Source organism: Populus alba, chromosome 7 (assembly GCF_005239225.2).
Source record: "Populus alba chromosome 7, ASM523922v2, whole genome shotgun sequence".
NCBI classification, from domain to species: Eukaryota; Viridiplantae; Streptophyta; class Magnoliopsida; order Malpighiales; family Salicaceae; genus Populus; species Populus alba.
In genome coordinates, this window is record NC_133290.1 from 8,009,210 (window position 1) to 8,022,505 (window position 13,296).

The 13,296-nt window shown below is 33.0% G+C and overlaps 2 protein-coding genes across 2 annotated transcripts; one reads left to right on the plus strand and one right to left on the minus strand.

Annotated features, from left to right (window-relative positions):
* Nucleotides 1-4,891: 4,891 nt before the first annotated feature.
* Nucleotides 4,892-8,411, plus strand: LOC118030545 (1-deoxy-D-xylulose-5-phosphate synthase 2, chloroplastic). Its single transcript, XM_035034696.2, has 10 exons — nt 4,892-5,051; nt 5,161-5,328; nt 5,456-5,620; nt 5,713-5,863; nt 6,025-6,296; nt 6,405-6,678; nt 6,756-7,063; nt 7,146-7,427; nt 7,536-7,820; nt 7,924-8,411. The coding sequence occupies exons 1-10, from the start codon at nt 4,905-4,907 to the stop codon at nt 8,071-8,073; spliced, it is 2,202 nt and encodes a 733-aa protein (XP_034890587.1). The 5' UTR covers nt 4,892-4,904; the 3' UTR covers nt 8,074-8,411.
* A 2,236-nt stretch (nt 8,412-10,647) lies between these two features.
* LOC118030547 (large ribosomal subunit protein uL11m) lies at nt 10,648-11,471 on the minus strand. The gene has a single exon (XM_035034698.2). The coding sequence runs from the start codon at nt 11,408-11,410 to the stop codon at nt 10,943-10,945; it is 468 nt and encodes a 155-aa protein (XP_034890589.1). The 5' UTR covers nt 11,411-11,471; the 3' UTR covers nt 10,648-10,942.
* Nucleotides 11,472-13,296: the final 1,825 nt, after the last annotated feature.

Below are 13,296 nucleotides of genomic sequence, written 5' to 3' on the forward strand. Positions count from 1 at the left end.
GATCTTTTTTCTTTAGTTAACTCAAACCTAAAATAATGCATTTTCACCCTTTTTTTATTTATTTATGTTAAACCTGTCATGAGTTTTTTTTTGTTTTTAAATATGTTTCATATAAAAAAAATTATCATGCGCCTTATTTTCATGTAATTAAATGAAAATAATCTCTTGGATGAAAACAAATTTGAATTCGAGGATGTGCATAACTTTCTCCATAAGTTTATTTCGTTGACTTGAGTTCACTTTGTTTTATCTTTTTAATTAAATGTTTTTTTTTTGTTGAATTCATCCTTCAACATTGAGTTAATACAGTATTGAGATTTCCAATTTTTCTTTCAAGGTTATCCATACGAGTTTCGCAGGTCAACCCAATTTAACCCAAGTGGACCATGTGTTTTTCTAACTCAATAACATTCAATTCATTGTTGAAATGTATTTTTTTTAGAATATACATTACCAATGCATAAATATTTTTTATGCTTAAATTCCTTTTTTTTATTACAACCCTTGGCATTACACGAGCTAACAAACTAGTTAACACTAGTCATTGTCAAATACATGATGGTTTTTTTAAACATGAATAGAATGTTACAACTCATAGTCAAGTGGTCAATTTTAATTATTAAAAGAATGTATTATGGTGATAAAACTAGATAAATGGTTTGCATTATGTTGTTGGCCGGGTTAATTATTTCTAGCATACAAAAGAATATTCATGTGATATCAATATTTTAAAAGGAGTAAGAAAAGTCTAAAAATTTGATAAATGAAAGAGATCGTACATGCTATTAGAGTAATGATCAGGATAGCAAACAAAAACAAAATACCATGAAGTGAGCATTTCATGTTTACTCTCACGTAAATAATTTAATTTAATTAAAAAATAAACTTTCTTTAAGAAAAGCTAAATTTAATAAAGGTAGAAAAAAAAAAATTTTTGAGTTAACCCTTGTTATTTTCAAAACCATAGAAAAATCTCATGGAAAGTGAATAATGAAAAAAAAAAAAAAAACCCAAAATGTTGGTGGAAGGAACCGGAAAAAATGAACTTTAAAAAAAAAAACCAAGCAAGTCAGAGTGAACCTCATAAATCTGAGATAATCTTTTAAACCCATAACCTGTTAAATTATAGACCTAGGCTAAACTAAGAAGTTCAACTCCCGCTTAATTAAATATTAAGGAAGCATTATGTCAAGGAAATAATTACTGAATCATATATAATTACTGTAATATAAAATACTATAGATATTTGATTTGATTCGTGTTGGTTATGAAAAATAATCACTATAATATAAAATACTATATATATAAGATTTGTTGGTGCTGGTTATGGATTATAATCTTTGCAATAATTATTACAATATTTTCTTGAATAGCATGTGTAGAAATTTTCTATATAAGTGAACTTCCAGTCATAGCAAAAGGAGGAAGGAGAAAATATTCAAACGAGGGTAATTGTTTTTTTTTAAAAGAGAGCCAGACACAAAAAAAAAATAAACCATAAAGATAAAAAACTATAAACTTGTTTCTCTTCCTTAGCCGCAGCCCCTCCTATCTTAAGATAGCGTTTGGGAACGCGGTTGAAACAGCGTTCCTAAAAAATTTTAAAGTTTTTTTTTTTGCTAAAATTTAATACGATTTGTACTTTTTGTATCATTTTGATGTGCTGATATCAAAAATAATTTTAAAAAAATAAAAAAAAACATCATTGACATGCATTTCGGCACGAAAAGTTATTTGAAAAACAACCGCTACCACACTGCCAAACACACTCTAAAACATAAAAAATAAACCGATGGCCGTCCCCCATTTTCTTCTCCGAAGTCAGCCACCAGCGAGCCCCTCCATTTCTCCCTCTCTGCCACTCCACTCCCCAGATCTCTGTCTCCATCTTCCCTCATCTCCCTCTCAGCAGAGCCTCCACCAACACTCCCTTCTCCTCGATTCCAGCCTTTTCCCTTTGGTTTTCTTCTTCCCCTCAGCCGACCAAAAAGCACACCAGCCCTCTGCCACACTAAGCCACGGCCAAACCTGCCGCCCCCCTCTCTTCCTCTGTTTCTCTCCCAAACCAAACAAACTTATAGCCCATCACTTCCCGCTAACTCAGCCGACCCACAACCATCTCCATCGTAGCTTCAACGACCATAGACCCAAGGTCTTCACCGTCAGCCGTGACGGCGCCTTCTTCATCCAACACTGGCCAAACCTGACAAAAGCCTAGTCGTCGGAGACCCCTTGGTCTTGCCGCCACCTAAAACAGAGATGAATGGGAAGAAAGAAAAGATCAGATATGTAGAGAGTAAAGATGATCTAAAACGGTGAAGAAGAGAGAAAAAAAAAACAGATCGAAAACAAAGAAAAAAACACTTAAAATCAATTTCTATTTGTGCGTTTTACTCTTGTTGCAGGTGACGGTGAGGGAAGTGAAGAGGGGAGGAAGCCGTTGCAAAACTTCTCTATCGTTTTTTTCGGCGGCACATAGAGCAGACGCACCGCCATTGTTCCTGCATTCCCAGAAATGTTCCTTTGCAATTCCTAAATATTTGGGAGTCTATTTTGCAATTTCTGAATTGTATATTATGTATTTAGATTTGTTTTGAATTTTTGTTATTTGTAATTATATATGAGTGAATGAGAAAAATATAATAAAAAAGGATGTGTGTGTGTCTGTACTTTTTTTTTTTTATGTACGTTCTTGAATTATAAAATCAAAAAAGATAAAAAAATGAATTTAATGTTTTAATTTGGTATATACTTAAGTATCTAAAGGACAAATAAAATTAAGTTGTATTTCTCTTGAAAATGTAAGAACATGTTTCTACATATATTTTGGGATTTAATAGCTAATTTATTAAAGACTCAAGAATTTGATTAATATGTGGTTTGTTGATTTTAATTGCAATTAATTGTGATGTGTTTTTTTTTTTTTTACAAACAAAATATAAAAAATATTTTGTATGTGTTGCATACGGTCAATACCCTGACATGTTTTGAAAGTTCTTTTTATATAAAAAATATTGGAAGTTTTGAAAATGTGTTTTCGCTTGGATTTTTTACACACAAAAATTATTTTCTTGCATTTCTGGATTTTACAACATGTTTGTAAAACTTCAAAGGGTGTTGGCCAATATTTCAAAAAATATAAAAATCTTATTTTGGGGAGAAATCATCTATTATTCACCATTAATTTTTGGATAAAGAAATCCCAAATGGATGAATATCCAAAATATTATTGGGAATAACTTGTTATTATTTGCTGTTAATATTTGGATAAAGAAGCTTTCGGTGATAAATATCCAAAATATTTTTTTAGGAATAATAAGTCACCACACATTCTTGAAAGAAGCCTTGATTATAATCGAGGACACTTCAATTTTTAACTCCACAGTTTACGAGCCATGAGAGTATGAAACACAAAGGTAAAAATAGGCTTTTAAAGCGCCATGAATTTCCTTAGATTTCTAAATTTTTGTCCCTCTTCCTTGCAATTTACGAGTCGTAAACTCTTGAAATACTAAAGGAAAAATGAGCTTTTAAAGCACATGGAATCTCCTTGGATTTTTATCTTAATAAATTTAGTTTGAATCCAACCTAGAAAAATTGATGGGATTAGAAAACACCAATATTATAGCAATTATAAGGCAAACCAAACACCAAGCAGCTTACTTTAGGTAGGGCGTACTAGGGGTGTTAATACCTTCCATTTACGCAACCAGTCCCTTACCTTAGAATTTTTGAAAGACCAGTTAGGTTTTCTAATGACCTTAATACTAGATAGCGACTCCAAAGAACCAATCAAGGAAAACAAACGAAAAAATCACTATCAAACGTTGTACGAGGGACGTGCGACATAAATCATTACATGTGTAAATTGAGCCTATCACAATATCAAGAGCTAAGAAGGTTAAAGAAACATTGATAGGTTAATTTAAGATACTTGAGCCTTATTTCATACAAGACTTATTGATTAACTTATTTTCCTGTATACATGTGGATTAGATTTATTTTTTCTAATGCATAGTTTTATGCTAATAAATTTAATTTTTAATTTAACCATTAGATTAAACTGAAATTTTATCAAAAATTTCTAGAGATCTTGTTTTATATTGGGTTAGAATTTTAAATCAATCGAACATCAAGAATGCCTTTTGATAAGGTCTAGAAATATGCTATGCAGGAATTGCATTGTTTCCAAGTTGATTTATGTTTTTTATTTTATTTTATTTCAGAATTTTTTTATTTTATTTAGAACTTTTTTGTTTTTTTTTTCCAGCTTTGTTTAGAGTGTTTTTTTTTTAATTTATAAATAGATTTATTTAGTTTGTATTTGGATTTTAAAGAAATTAATAAGATATGGATTGATAATTTAAAAATAAGAATTATATGTAAAAGTTTGCTCTTACTCTTGGTTCCTCATAAAGCTTTTTTAAGAACTTATTAAAGATTAGATATTTTTGTGACGTTCATCTTAACTTATCAAATAATTAAAAAAGTTTTGTGCTGTTTTTTATATTTTTCATTCACGTTTTGATTATAAATGTTGGTTATTTATAATTTTAATGTCTCGATACATGTTATCGTTGTATTGAGATGAATTACAAGTTTGAATTTAATTTTCTTTGTAAGATCAATTTAATTATGAATTTTTATTTCTTTATATCCACATGATTAGCTGGTATCTGATACAAGCTCTAAAATTAGGTAATTTCATCTTGTGGTAATTCTATCTAGATATGCAAACATCATGTGTGTGTGTGTAAAGTTAGATTATTTGTGATCTGATTGATTGGAGCGTAGCGCGTGTATCTAGTTTCATTAATACCACGTGAGCATCTCTCCCTGACCCTGTTCCCACTTCTGACTTCTTGTTTACTTGCCCAATATAAGCTCGTTTATTCTCCTCAACTATGATCGCTCACACATCTCTCTCTCCCCCCCGCTCCCTCCCCCCCGCCAAAGCTATGGCGGTTTCTGCTTCTGTCTTTGTAGCAAACCATTCTTTCCCTCCATTCTTGAAGGCTCCTAGAATATCAAACTCTTGTTCCACGAAACTGGTAATGTTCTTTTGCTTTTTTGAATTGATTCCTTTCGTTTTTTTTTTTTTTCTTTATTTGTTGCTTCCTTCCTGTTTTTGGTTGAATGAAGATTGGTTCTGTTTTTCAGTTTTTCTTAAGAGCATCTGTCAGTAGCTCAGAAGATTGTGAGGAAAGTAAAGTGGTGAAGAAAGCAGAAGATGGCTGGAAAATTGATTTCTCATCAGGAGAAAAACCATCCACTCCGTTACTGGACACAATCGATTACCCTTTTCACATGGACAACTTGTCCACACAGGTTAAAAAAAGCCATTAAATGATTGTACTGTTAACTCATATCTAGCTGGACACCCTTTCTGTTGTTTTTGTTTGTTTCTTTGTGCTTTCTTTCAGATTGTTTCGTTGTTTCTGTTGACAATTTTCAGGATCTTGAACAATTAGCATCAGAATTGAGAGCAGATATTGTGTATAGTGTAGCAAAGACAGGAGGGCATCTTAGTTCAAGCTTAGGAGTAGTGGAGTTATCAGTGGCGCTGCATCATGTGTTCAACACCCCTGAAGACAAAATCATATGGGATGTTGGTCATCAGGTATATTCCTAATGGAAATTATAGAAGGAAAAAAAAGGGTTTCTTAATAGTTCAAAAGCCTAATATTCTTTCTTGGTTATGAATTTTGCAAGGCATATCCACATAAAATTCTAACAGGAAGAAGGTCTAGAATGCATACCATAAGGAAAACTTCAGGGCTTGCGGGATTTCCTAAAAGGGATGAAAGTGTTTATGATGCTTTCGGTGCAGGACATAGTTCTACAAGCATCTCTGCTGGTCTCGGTAAATTGTTTCCTCATCGGTTTACTTTTTACTTTTAAACGAACTGAAATCGAAGTTGATTGGTGACAGAATTCATCTCACTGGCTAGTTCTATTTGTAACAATTATGATTATACTTTACAGATTTATTTATTTATTAATTTCTATAAAACAAAAATGCAGGTATGGCAGTTGCAAGAGACCTCTTAGGGAAGAGCAACCATGTCATTTCTGTAATTGGAGATGGAGCTATGACAGCAGGACAAGCATATGAGGCCATGAACAATGCAGGATTCCTTGATTCTAATCTAATCGTTATATTGAATGACAATAAGCAAGTATCTTTACCCACTGCCACTCTTGATGGTCCTGCAACCCCAGTTGGAGCCCTTAGTAGTACTTTGACCAAGCTCCAAGCAAGCACCAAATTTCGCAAACTTCATGAAGCTGCTAAAGTAATTTTTTAAGTGTCCAAATTTTGTTGCCTTCAAGTTTGAATTCCTTGCATCTCATCTCAATATCAAGAGATAGAAATCTGACTTGGGTTTTATATTATGTTGAAGGGTATCACAAAGCAAATTGATGGGCAAACACATCAAGTTGCTGCAAAGGTTGATGAGTATGCTAGAGGAATGATCAGTGCTTCTGGCTCTACTCTATTTGAGGAGTTAGGATTATATTATATTGGTCCGGTGGATGGGCACAGCATCGAAGACTTGGTGACCATATTTCAAAATGTGAAAGCAATGCCTGCCCCAGGACCAGTTCTGATTCACATTATTACAGAGAAAGGAAAGGGCTATCCTCCAGCCGAGGCAGCAGCTGATAAGATGCATGGTGAGACTGCAAATATGTATTATCAGATCTTGTTGATGTGAATTGTTAAAAGTGTCGTCATCATTTCATTCTTTCAGGAGTGGTCAAATTTGATGTAAAATCAGGCCAGCAGTTTAAGCTGAAATCCTCAACACTTACATATACGCAGTACTTTGCTGAATCTCTGATCAAAGAAGCTGAGGTAGACAATAAGATCGTAGCCATTCATGCAGCAATGGGTGGTGGAACAGGTCTCAATTATTTCCAGAAGAGGTTTCCAGATCGCTGCTTTGATGTGGGGATTGCTGAGCAGCATGCGGTTACATTTGCAGCTGGTTTAGCCACCGAGGGTCTCAAGCCCTTCTGTGCCATTTACTCATCATTCCTGCAACGAGGATATGATCAGGTTGGCTGAAGGACACTAGATAAATTCTGAAAATTCTTTAGTTGAAAAACCTTGCACACTAATCTTTACCTTGGGAATGAAGGTGGTACATGATGTAGATCTTCAAAAGCTACCAGTACGCTTTGCCATGGATCGAGCTGGTTTGGTTGGAGCAGATGGACCCACCCATTGTGGAGCATTTGATATCACATATATGGCTTGCTTACCCAACATGGTGGTCATGGCTCCATCTGACGAAGCTGAGCTGATGCACATGGTTGCAACAGCAGCAGCCATAGATGACAGACCCAGCTGCTTCAGGTTCCCAAGGGGCAATGGGATTGGAACAGTTCTTCCTCCGAACAACAAAGGAATCGCTCTGGAGGTTAGAAAAAGTACAACCAGCGTAATTGCATTCTGGAAAACAGAGCACACAATTAAATGTTCTGGTTTTATTATTATTATTATTATTATTATTATTATTATTGTATAGATTGGAAAAGGAAGAATACTGATGGAAGGCAATAGAGTTGCAATAATGGGATATGGTTCTATAGTTCAACAATGTGCAGAAGCTGCAAGCATGCTTAGAACCCAAGACATTTCTGTGACGGTAGCTGATGCAAGATTTTGCAAACCTCTGGATACGAATCTTATCAGGCAATTGGCTAAAGAGCATGAGATCCTAATTACTGTGGAAGAAGGTTCTATAGGAGGTTTTGGCTCCCATGTATCTCACTTCTTGAGTTCAACTGGTATTCTTGACGGACCACTCAAGGTGATTCTTCTTTCAAAATGGAAATCTCAAGCTTGTTTCTGGAATGCTGTTCCTCCTTTTTCTTTATTCTTGTTCCAAGTTCTTACAAGAGCTTTGCCTACAGTTGAGAGCAATGGTTCTTCCTGATAGATACATTGACCATGGATCACCTCAAGATCAGATTCAAGAAGCAGGGCTCTCCTCAAATCATATCACAGCAACAGTCTTATCTATGTTGGGAAAGCCAAAAGAAGCTCTTCATGAGTTCAAATGAACAAAAATGGAACCCGTGGGTGGTGAAAGTGGTACGCATTATTGGGGAGAGGGATATCTGTAAAAATCCAACTTCAGAATTTTGAAGTTTGGGACATCAAATTACCAAAGTGTTAGGACTCTTGAAATTCCTCATGTCCCCTGCCATGAATACGAAGAATCCCCGATATTGGGGACACAGGATTCAATCAAGTCAATCATAGTGTTCTACTGGTTAATCATCGTCACAAAACAAAGAAAAATCCTCGCAACTTTCAGTAGAGTTATCTTCTGAGTCCTGACCTCTCATCTGTTTGCTCTAAATATGAAATGGAAACATTTGAATTTATTTTTTTGAAACTAGCATTATATTATTATAACACTAAAAGGCATGAGAGCATTATATATATATATATATATGAGAAGTTATAGCAATGATGGATTGGCTGGCTGCTAGCTCGATATCCATTGTTTATCAATTAATGAAAAATGAAGAATAATAATTAAATTTCAGATCTCAGCGGAGGGAATGGTTACCAGTAATGGTAAAGCATAAAAATCAATCCATTAAGAAAAAGGAATCAATCTCGTTTATCCATTAGGAAAAATCCGTTGATTTTAGTTATGCATCAAATAGGTTTGATAAGTCTGCTTCTCCATAACAATCTTTTTATTTAATTCACTAGTTCAAATCTAGCCATCTTAGGTGCCCAGAAATTCAGGTTGTAGACTTCTATAAACATTCATTTTCACCCATTTTCTTAACTCAAAACTTAGAAAATTTGGACCAAAAATTTATTTGCATCTTATTTTTTCTATGTTTCAATTTCAGTCCCCTCATTTTTAATTTTTTGTGAACAAATTGAATTACTTTTTGTTAAATCGAGCACTAACATGATGCCATGATGTTTTTTTTTAAGACTGCAATAACAATATATAAAAAAATCAAAACAAATTATCAATCCCAAATTCCAATAAACACAATATCAAAGGATTTAAATTAAATATAATAAATATATATATATATTGATGACCAGAGCAGGAAAAAAAAGACAAACATAAAAAAAAATGTTGATTTTGCAACGTCTGCAGTAAACAGCTGATCACAACTCTACACAACGGATCACAGTTCTACAGTACACAGCTGATCTCTTACTGTTTTTTTTTTTTTTTTTTGTTAAGTATACTTAGCATATATGAGAGCAGTTTTTGAGTGAGCAAATATTCAATAATCTTATTTTTCTCTAATGACAAATGACGGAGCGACCACTTCAATTTGTCACTATACTTAATAACTAAATGTCAGAATGAACGATTCAAATCCAAATGGCTGAACATAAAACCCTAGTAGAGCAAATGCAGTTCAACTATAAACCCTAAATAACCTTTGCAGCCTTGACAACAAACCAGCTAGCTCATAAATCATGAAGGGCTTATAGAAACGACATTGTCACAAAAAGCAAATGATTTTATCCCTTTTCTTTTTTTACTGGTGGAACTCACTTCATCTCATATTGCATAAACTATACGTGATCAAATGTAAATTGAGAACTCAATACTCTTTCAGAAGTGAGGAACTATTCACAAGAGCTGCACTATTTGTGCATAGAAAACATTGAGCACAAGTGGTCCTACCTATGTCACGCTTTCTGCTTTCAGAGCTATCACTGCTATGAACCACATTCCTGCCTCACTTCCTAAACGAACAGCAAGTGCCCTCTTATAGTGCCTGGCTTAGCTTGAAGAGGATTTGAGACCCTGATAGCTTCACTCTTCAAGCTACAACACAAACACCTTCCCAAACCACACACACAACTAGCCAACACGCCATTACAAACATAACATTCAATAAACAAGTGAGTGTGTAACCCAAAAAATGAATTTACAAAATTTTATCAAACAAGGGAGGCTCACTCACATTCATTCCTATGCCAAAGACCTCTAATAGCAACGGTATAAGGTAAAGATATATTAGAGTTGCCAAATGAATTTGGGTCACTAAACTTGAAAATTGAATCCCAAATGAACAGCCCTTCAAATCTATATACCTAACCAAAATGACCTATTTATCCCATCATCAAAATCTAATTGGAAAAAACCTAAACCCCAACTCACAACCTTAACAAGCAGTAACCTAGCGATGGACTTATTAAAATTGTGTAATCACTCCATCTACAAGGGATAGAATTCTATCAAACAACTACGACATGAAAAGTAATACAAGACCAAGGGACCATTGCACACATTTCACACCAAACCTGGATCACAATTCACTCATATAACTACATATAAGCAGTAAAGATATCTTTATTAAATTCAAGATCGGGACTTTTGGGCAATTCTTAGAAAAAATCAATCATCCAAAATAATCCATTCATCAAATGACTACAATGTTACAAAACATCCAGCTTTCTCAACTTTAACAAGAAGCAACCTAACTAATAATTGGTTAATTGCAATGCCATTATCATTGCCGTGAAACACAATTTATAAAACAACTAAGCATAAAAGGTAATACTAGACCAATGTGCCACTGCCACTACAAAAATTCACAATCAAATTGCTCCAAATTCATCAAACCAGATATAGCTACACATTACTCAAAAAAATTCTATATCTTATCGATTCAAGACTGAAAGTTCCTTTACATCACTGCACTTCCACTTGACCCTATCGTAGTACAACATTAAAACTTGAAGCCAGTAAAAAAACCAACACATTAAGCAACACTCTATCACTACAGAAGCTTATCTTATTCAATTCAAGATCGAACTTTTTGTTTAATAGGGCAGTTCCAGATTGAAAGTAGAAACAAGTGCACAGCATTAGAAAAGAAACAAAACCCTTAAAGAAACCCAAAACATCATTAAAAACCCAGAAATGTTTAGACACTAATCTAAGTCCTTGACAACCTTAATCCCCATGGTATTAGCAGTACCCATGATAGACTTACAAATAGACTCAAGAGACATATATTGACAATACGGGTCTGATTGTTTCACCTTAGCAATCTCATAAACATGTTTCAAAGTCACAGTAGATGCATCCACGTGTCCTGGTCTACCACTACCTGATTCAACCCCTGCTGCTTTCTTTAAGTACCAAGTAACAGAAGGTGACTTAACTGTGAACTCAAAAGTGTTGTCTTTAAAAGCTGTTATGGTAACAGACATGGGAGTGTCTGGTTTGTACTTTTGAGTTCTTGCATTGAAGTCTTTGCAAAAAGCCATTAGATTTAGACGGTATTGACCTAGTGCTGGACCTACTGGTGGTGCTGGTCTTGCTCCGCCGGCTGGAACGGTGAGGCGGATGGTGGCTGCCACCGGACGGCGGGTTAAGATCTCTTTGAGGGTTGCCATGGTGTGGGTTTTCAGGAGAGAAATGATCGGTGTTTCGAGGGTTTTAATTTATTGGACTTGGGGTTTTGGGATTTCAGTTCAATTCATGTGTTTAATTTATGGATAATAAGCTTGGCCCAGCCCATGCACAGCCCAATAACATGCATAATTATTAGGTTTTTTACATTTTTGTTGTAAGAAAAAACCACTAAAAAGATTCTTAATTTCTTTCAATACAGAAAAGTGCTTCCCTCTTAGTAAAGGAAGGAAAAAACATACATTAAATGATAAATTACTATATTTACCTACTAATTTTTTTAAAAATGAAGATACCATAGAATTAGTATAATTTCTTAAAAACAATTGTACATGTTCAAAATAAAGAAAACATGAAAATGTTATTATAAAAAAAGTATATATTAAAAACTTTTAATTTATTATTATACACTTGAGATATTTTATATTAACTATTGTGTCTTTGAACATAATTACACCTAGTAGACTTATGTAGTTTGTTTTTGTTTTTTTGTTTTATCTTTAGTTTTTAAGAAATTATTTTATAATCATGAAAACAAAATAAATAAAAAATATTAAATTATTTATATAATTGTCCTTATATTTTATTTAATGATTAAATATTCATTGTAATATTAATACTACAACTTCATCTTCAAACGTGTAATTACCCCTTCACCTTCAAAATAATACTACAAATCGAAAAAAAGAAAAACTTTTCATAGTGGTATATGAAAAGAAACTTCATTTGCAACCCAAAATCAAAACTTGTCTGGCCTTAAGTTTGATCTCTAAAAGTCATCAGTTCAAGTCTCATAAATCTCAGGATTACTGAAGATTTACATGTCATTAATTTTAAGGTCCGTGAAATTAATTAAGGTACGCCCAAGCTAATTCAAATATTTATGTTAAAAAAAAAATCAAAACTTGTTTTCTATTTTAATTTCTTATTCTAAAGCATAAACATCTTCTCCTATGAACTCGAAGCCATCATTAATTTGTGTAGATAGCCACTGGGATACGATAGTGATAACAATGGAAAAATCAGAATCATTAAGTTGTTATTTGTCATTTAAATGCCTAATTTGCAACTTGTTTTTTTTTACTATAGTGACTATGTTTTTTTTTATTCCTTTTTTTTTTATTACATAAAGCATTAGAAAAAAAATATTATATTTTTTCCAAGACTTGTTTCTAAAAATTAAAGATCCCAAAACCAATAAATTGATGTTCTTCTTAACAACAAACTCAATGTCTTATTACTATCCCGTGTAACCAAAGATTTTAAAAAAATAAAAATGATGTTTTCTTATTTTTAATAAAAAGCTTTTTGTAATAAAAAAAAAGTCAACATAGTCAAAAGGCACATGCGACATTTCACAAGGATTTGTTTTTTTTTTTTTTTCAAAATCCCTTTTAAAAAAAAAAATTTATATTTTTTTCTTTGCTTTAAATTAATATTTGTTTGGTGTTTTTTAATCATTTTGATGTACTAATGTTAAAAATAATAATTATTTTTTTAAAATATTATTTTGATACATTTCCAAGCAAAAAACTTTGAAAAATAACCGTTATCTCAAACACCCAAATGCTATCAACAACGTTACTAAAGGAGAATCCATATTAAACAAATTGATTTAATATAGGATATTAATTAACACTTAAGCTGATATAAAGACCTAATTACTCGATTACTTTCGATTTATTAACCCAATTTTAAAAAGTAGTGTCTCAAAAAAAAAAAAGAAAACACAGTTTCTCGATTTCAATATGTTACCATAGATTTAGTTGTAAAATGAGAATATCATGCATATTTTGCATATTATTTTGTCATGTTCCTTCATAGAGCGAGAGTCGTCTTTGTTCCACTTATGAATGTAATAGAGTTCTAT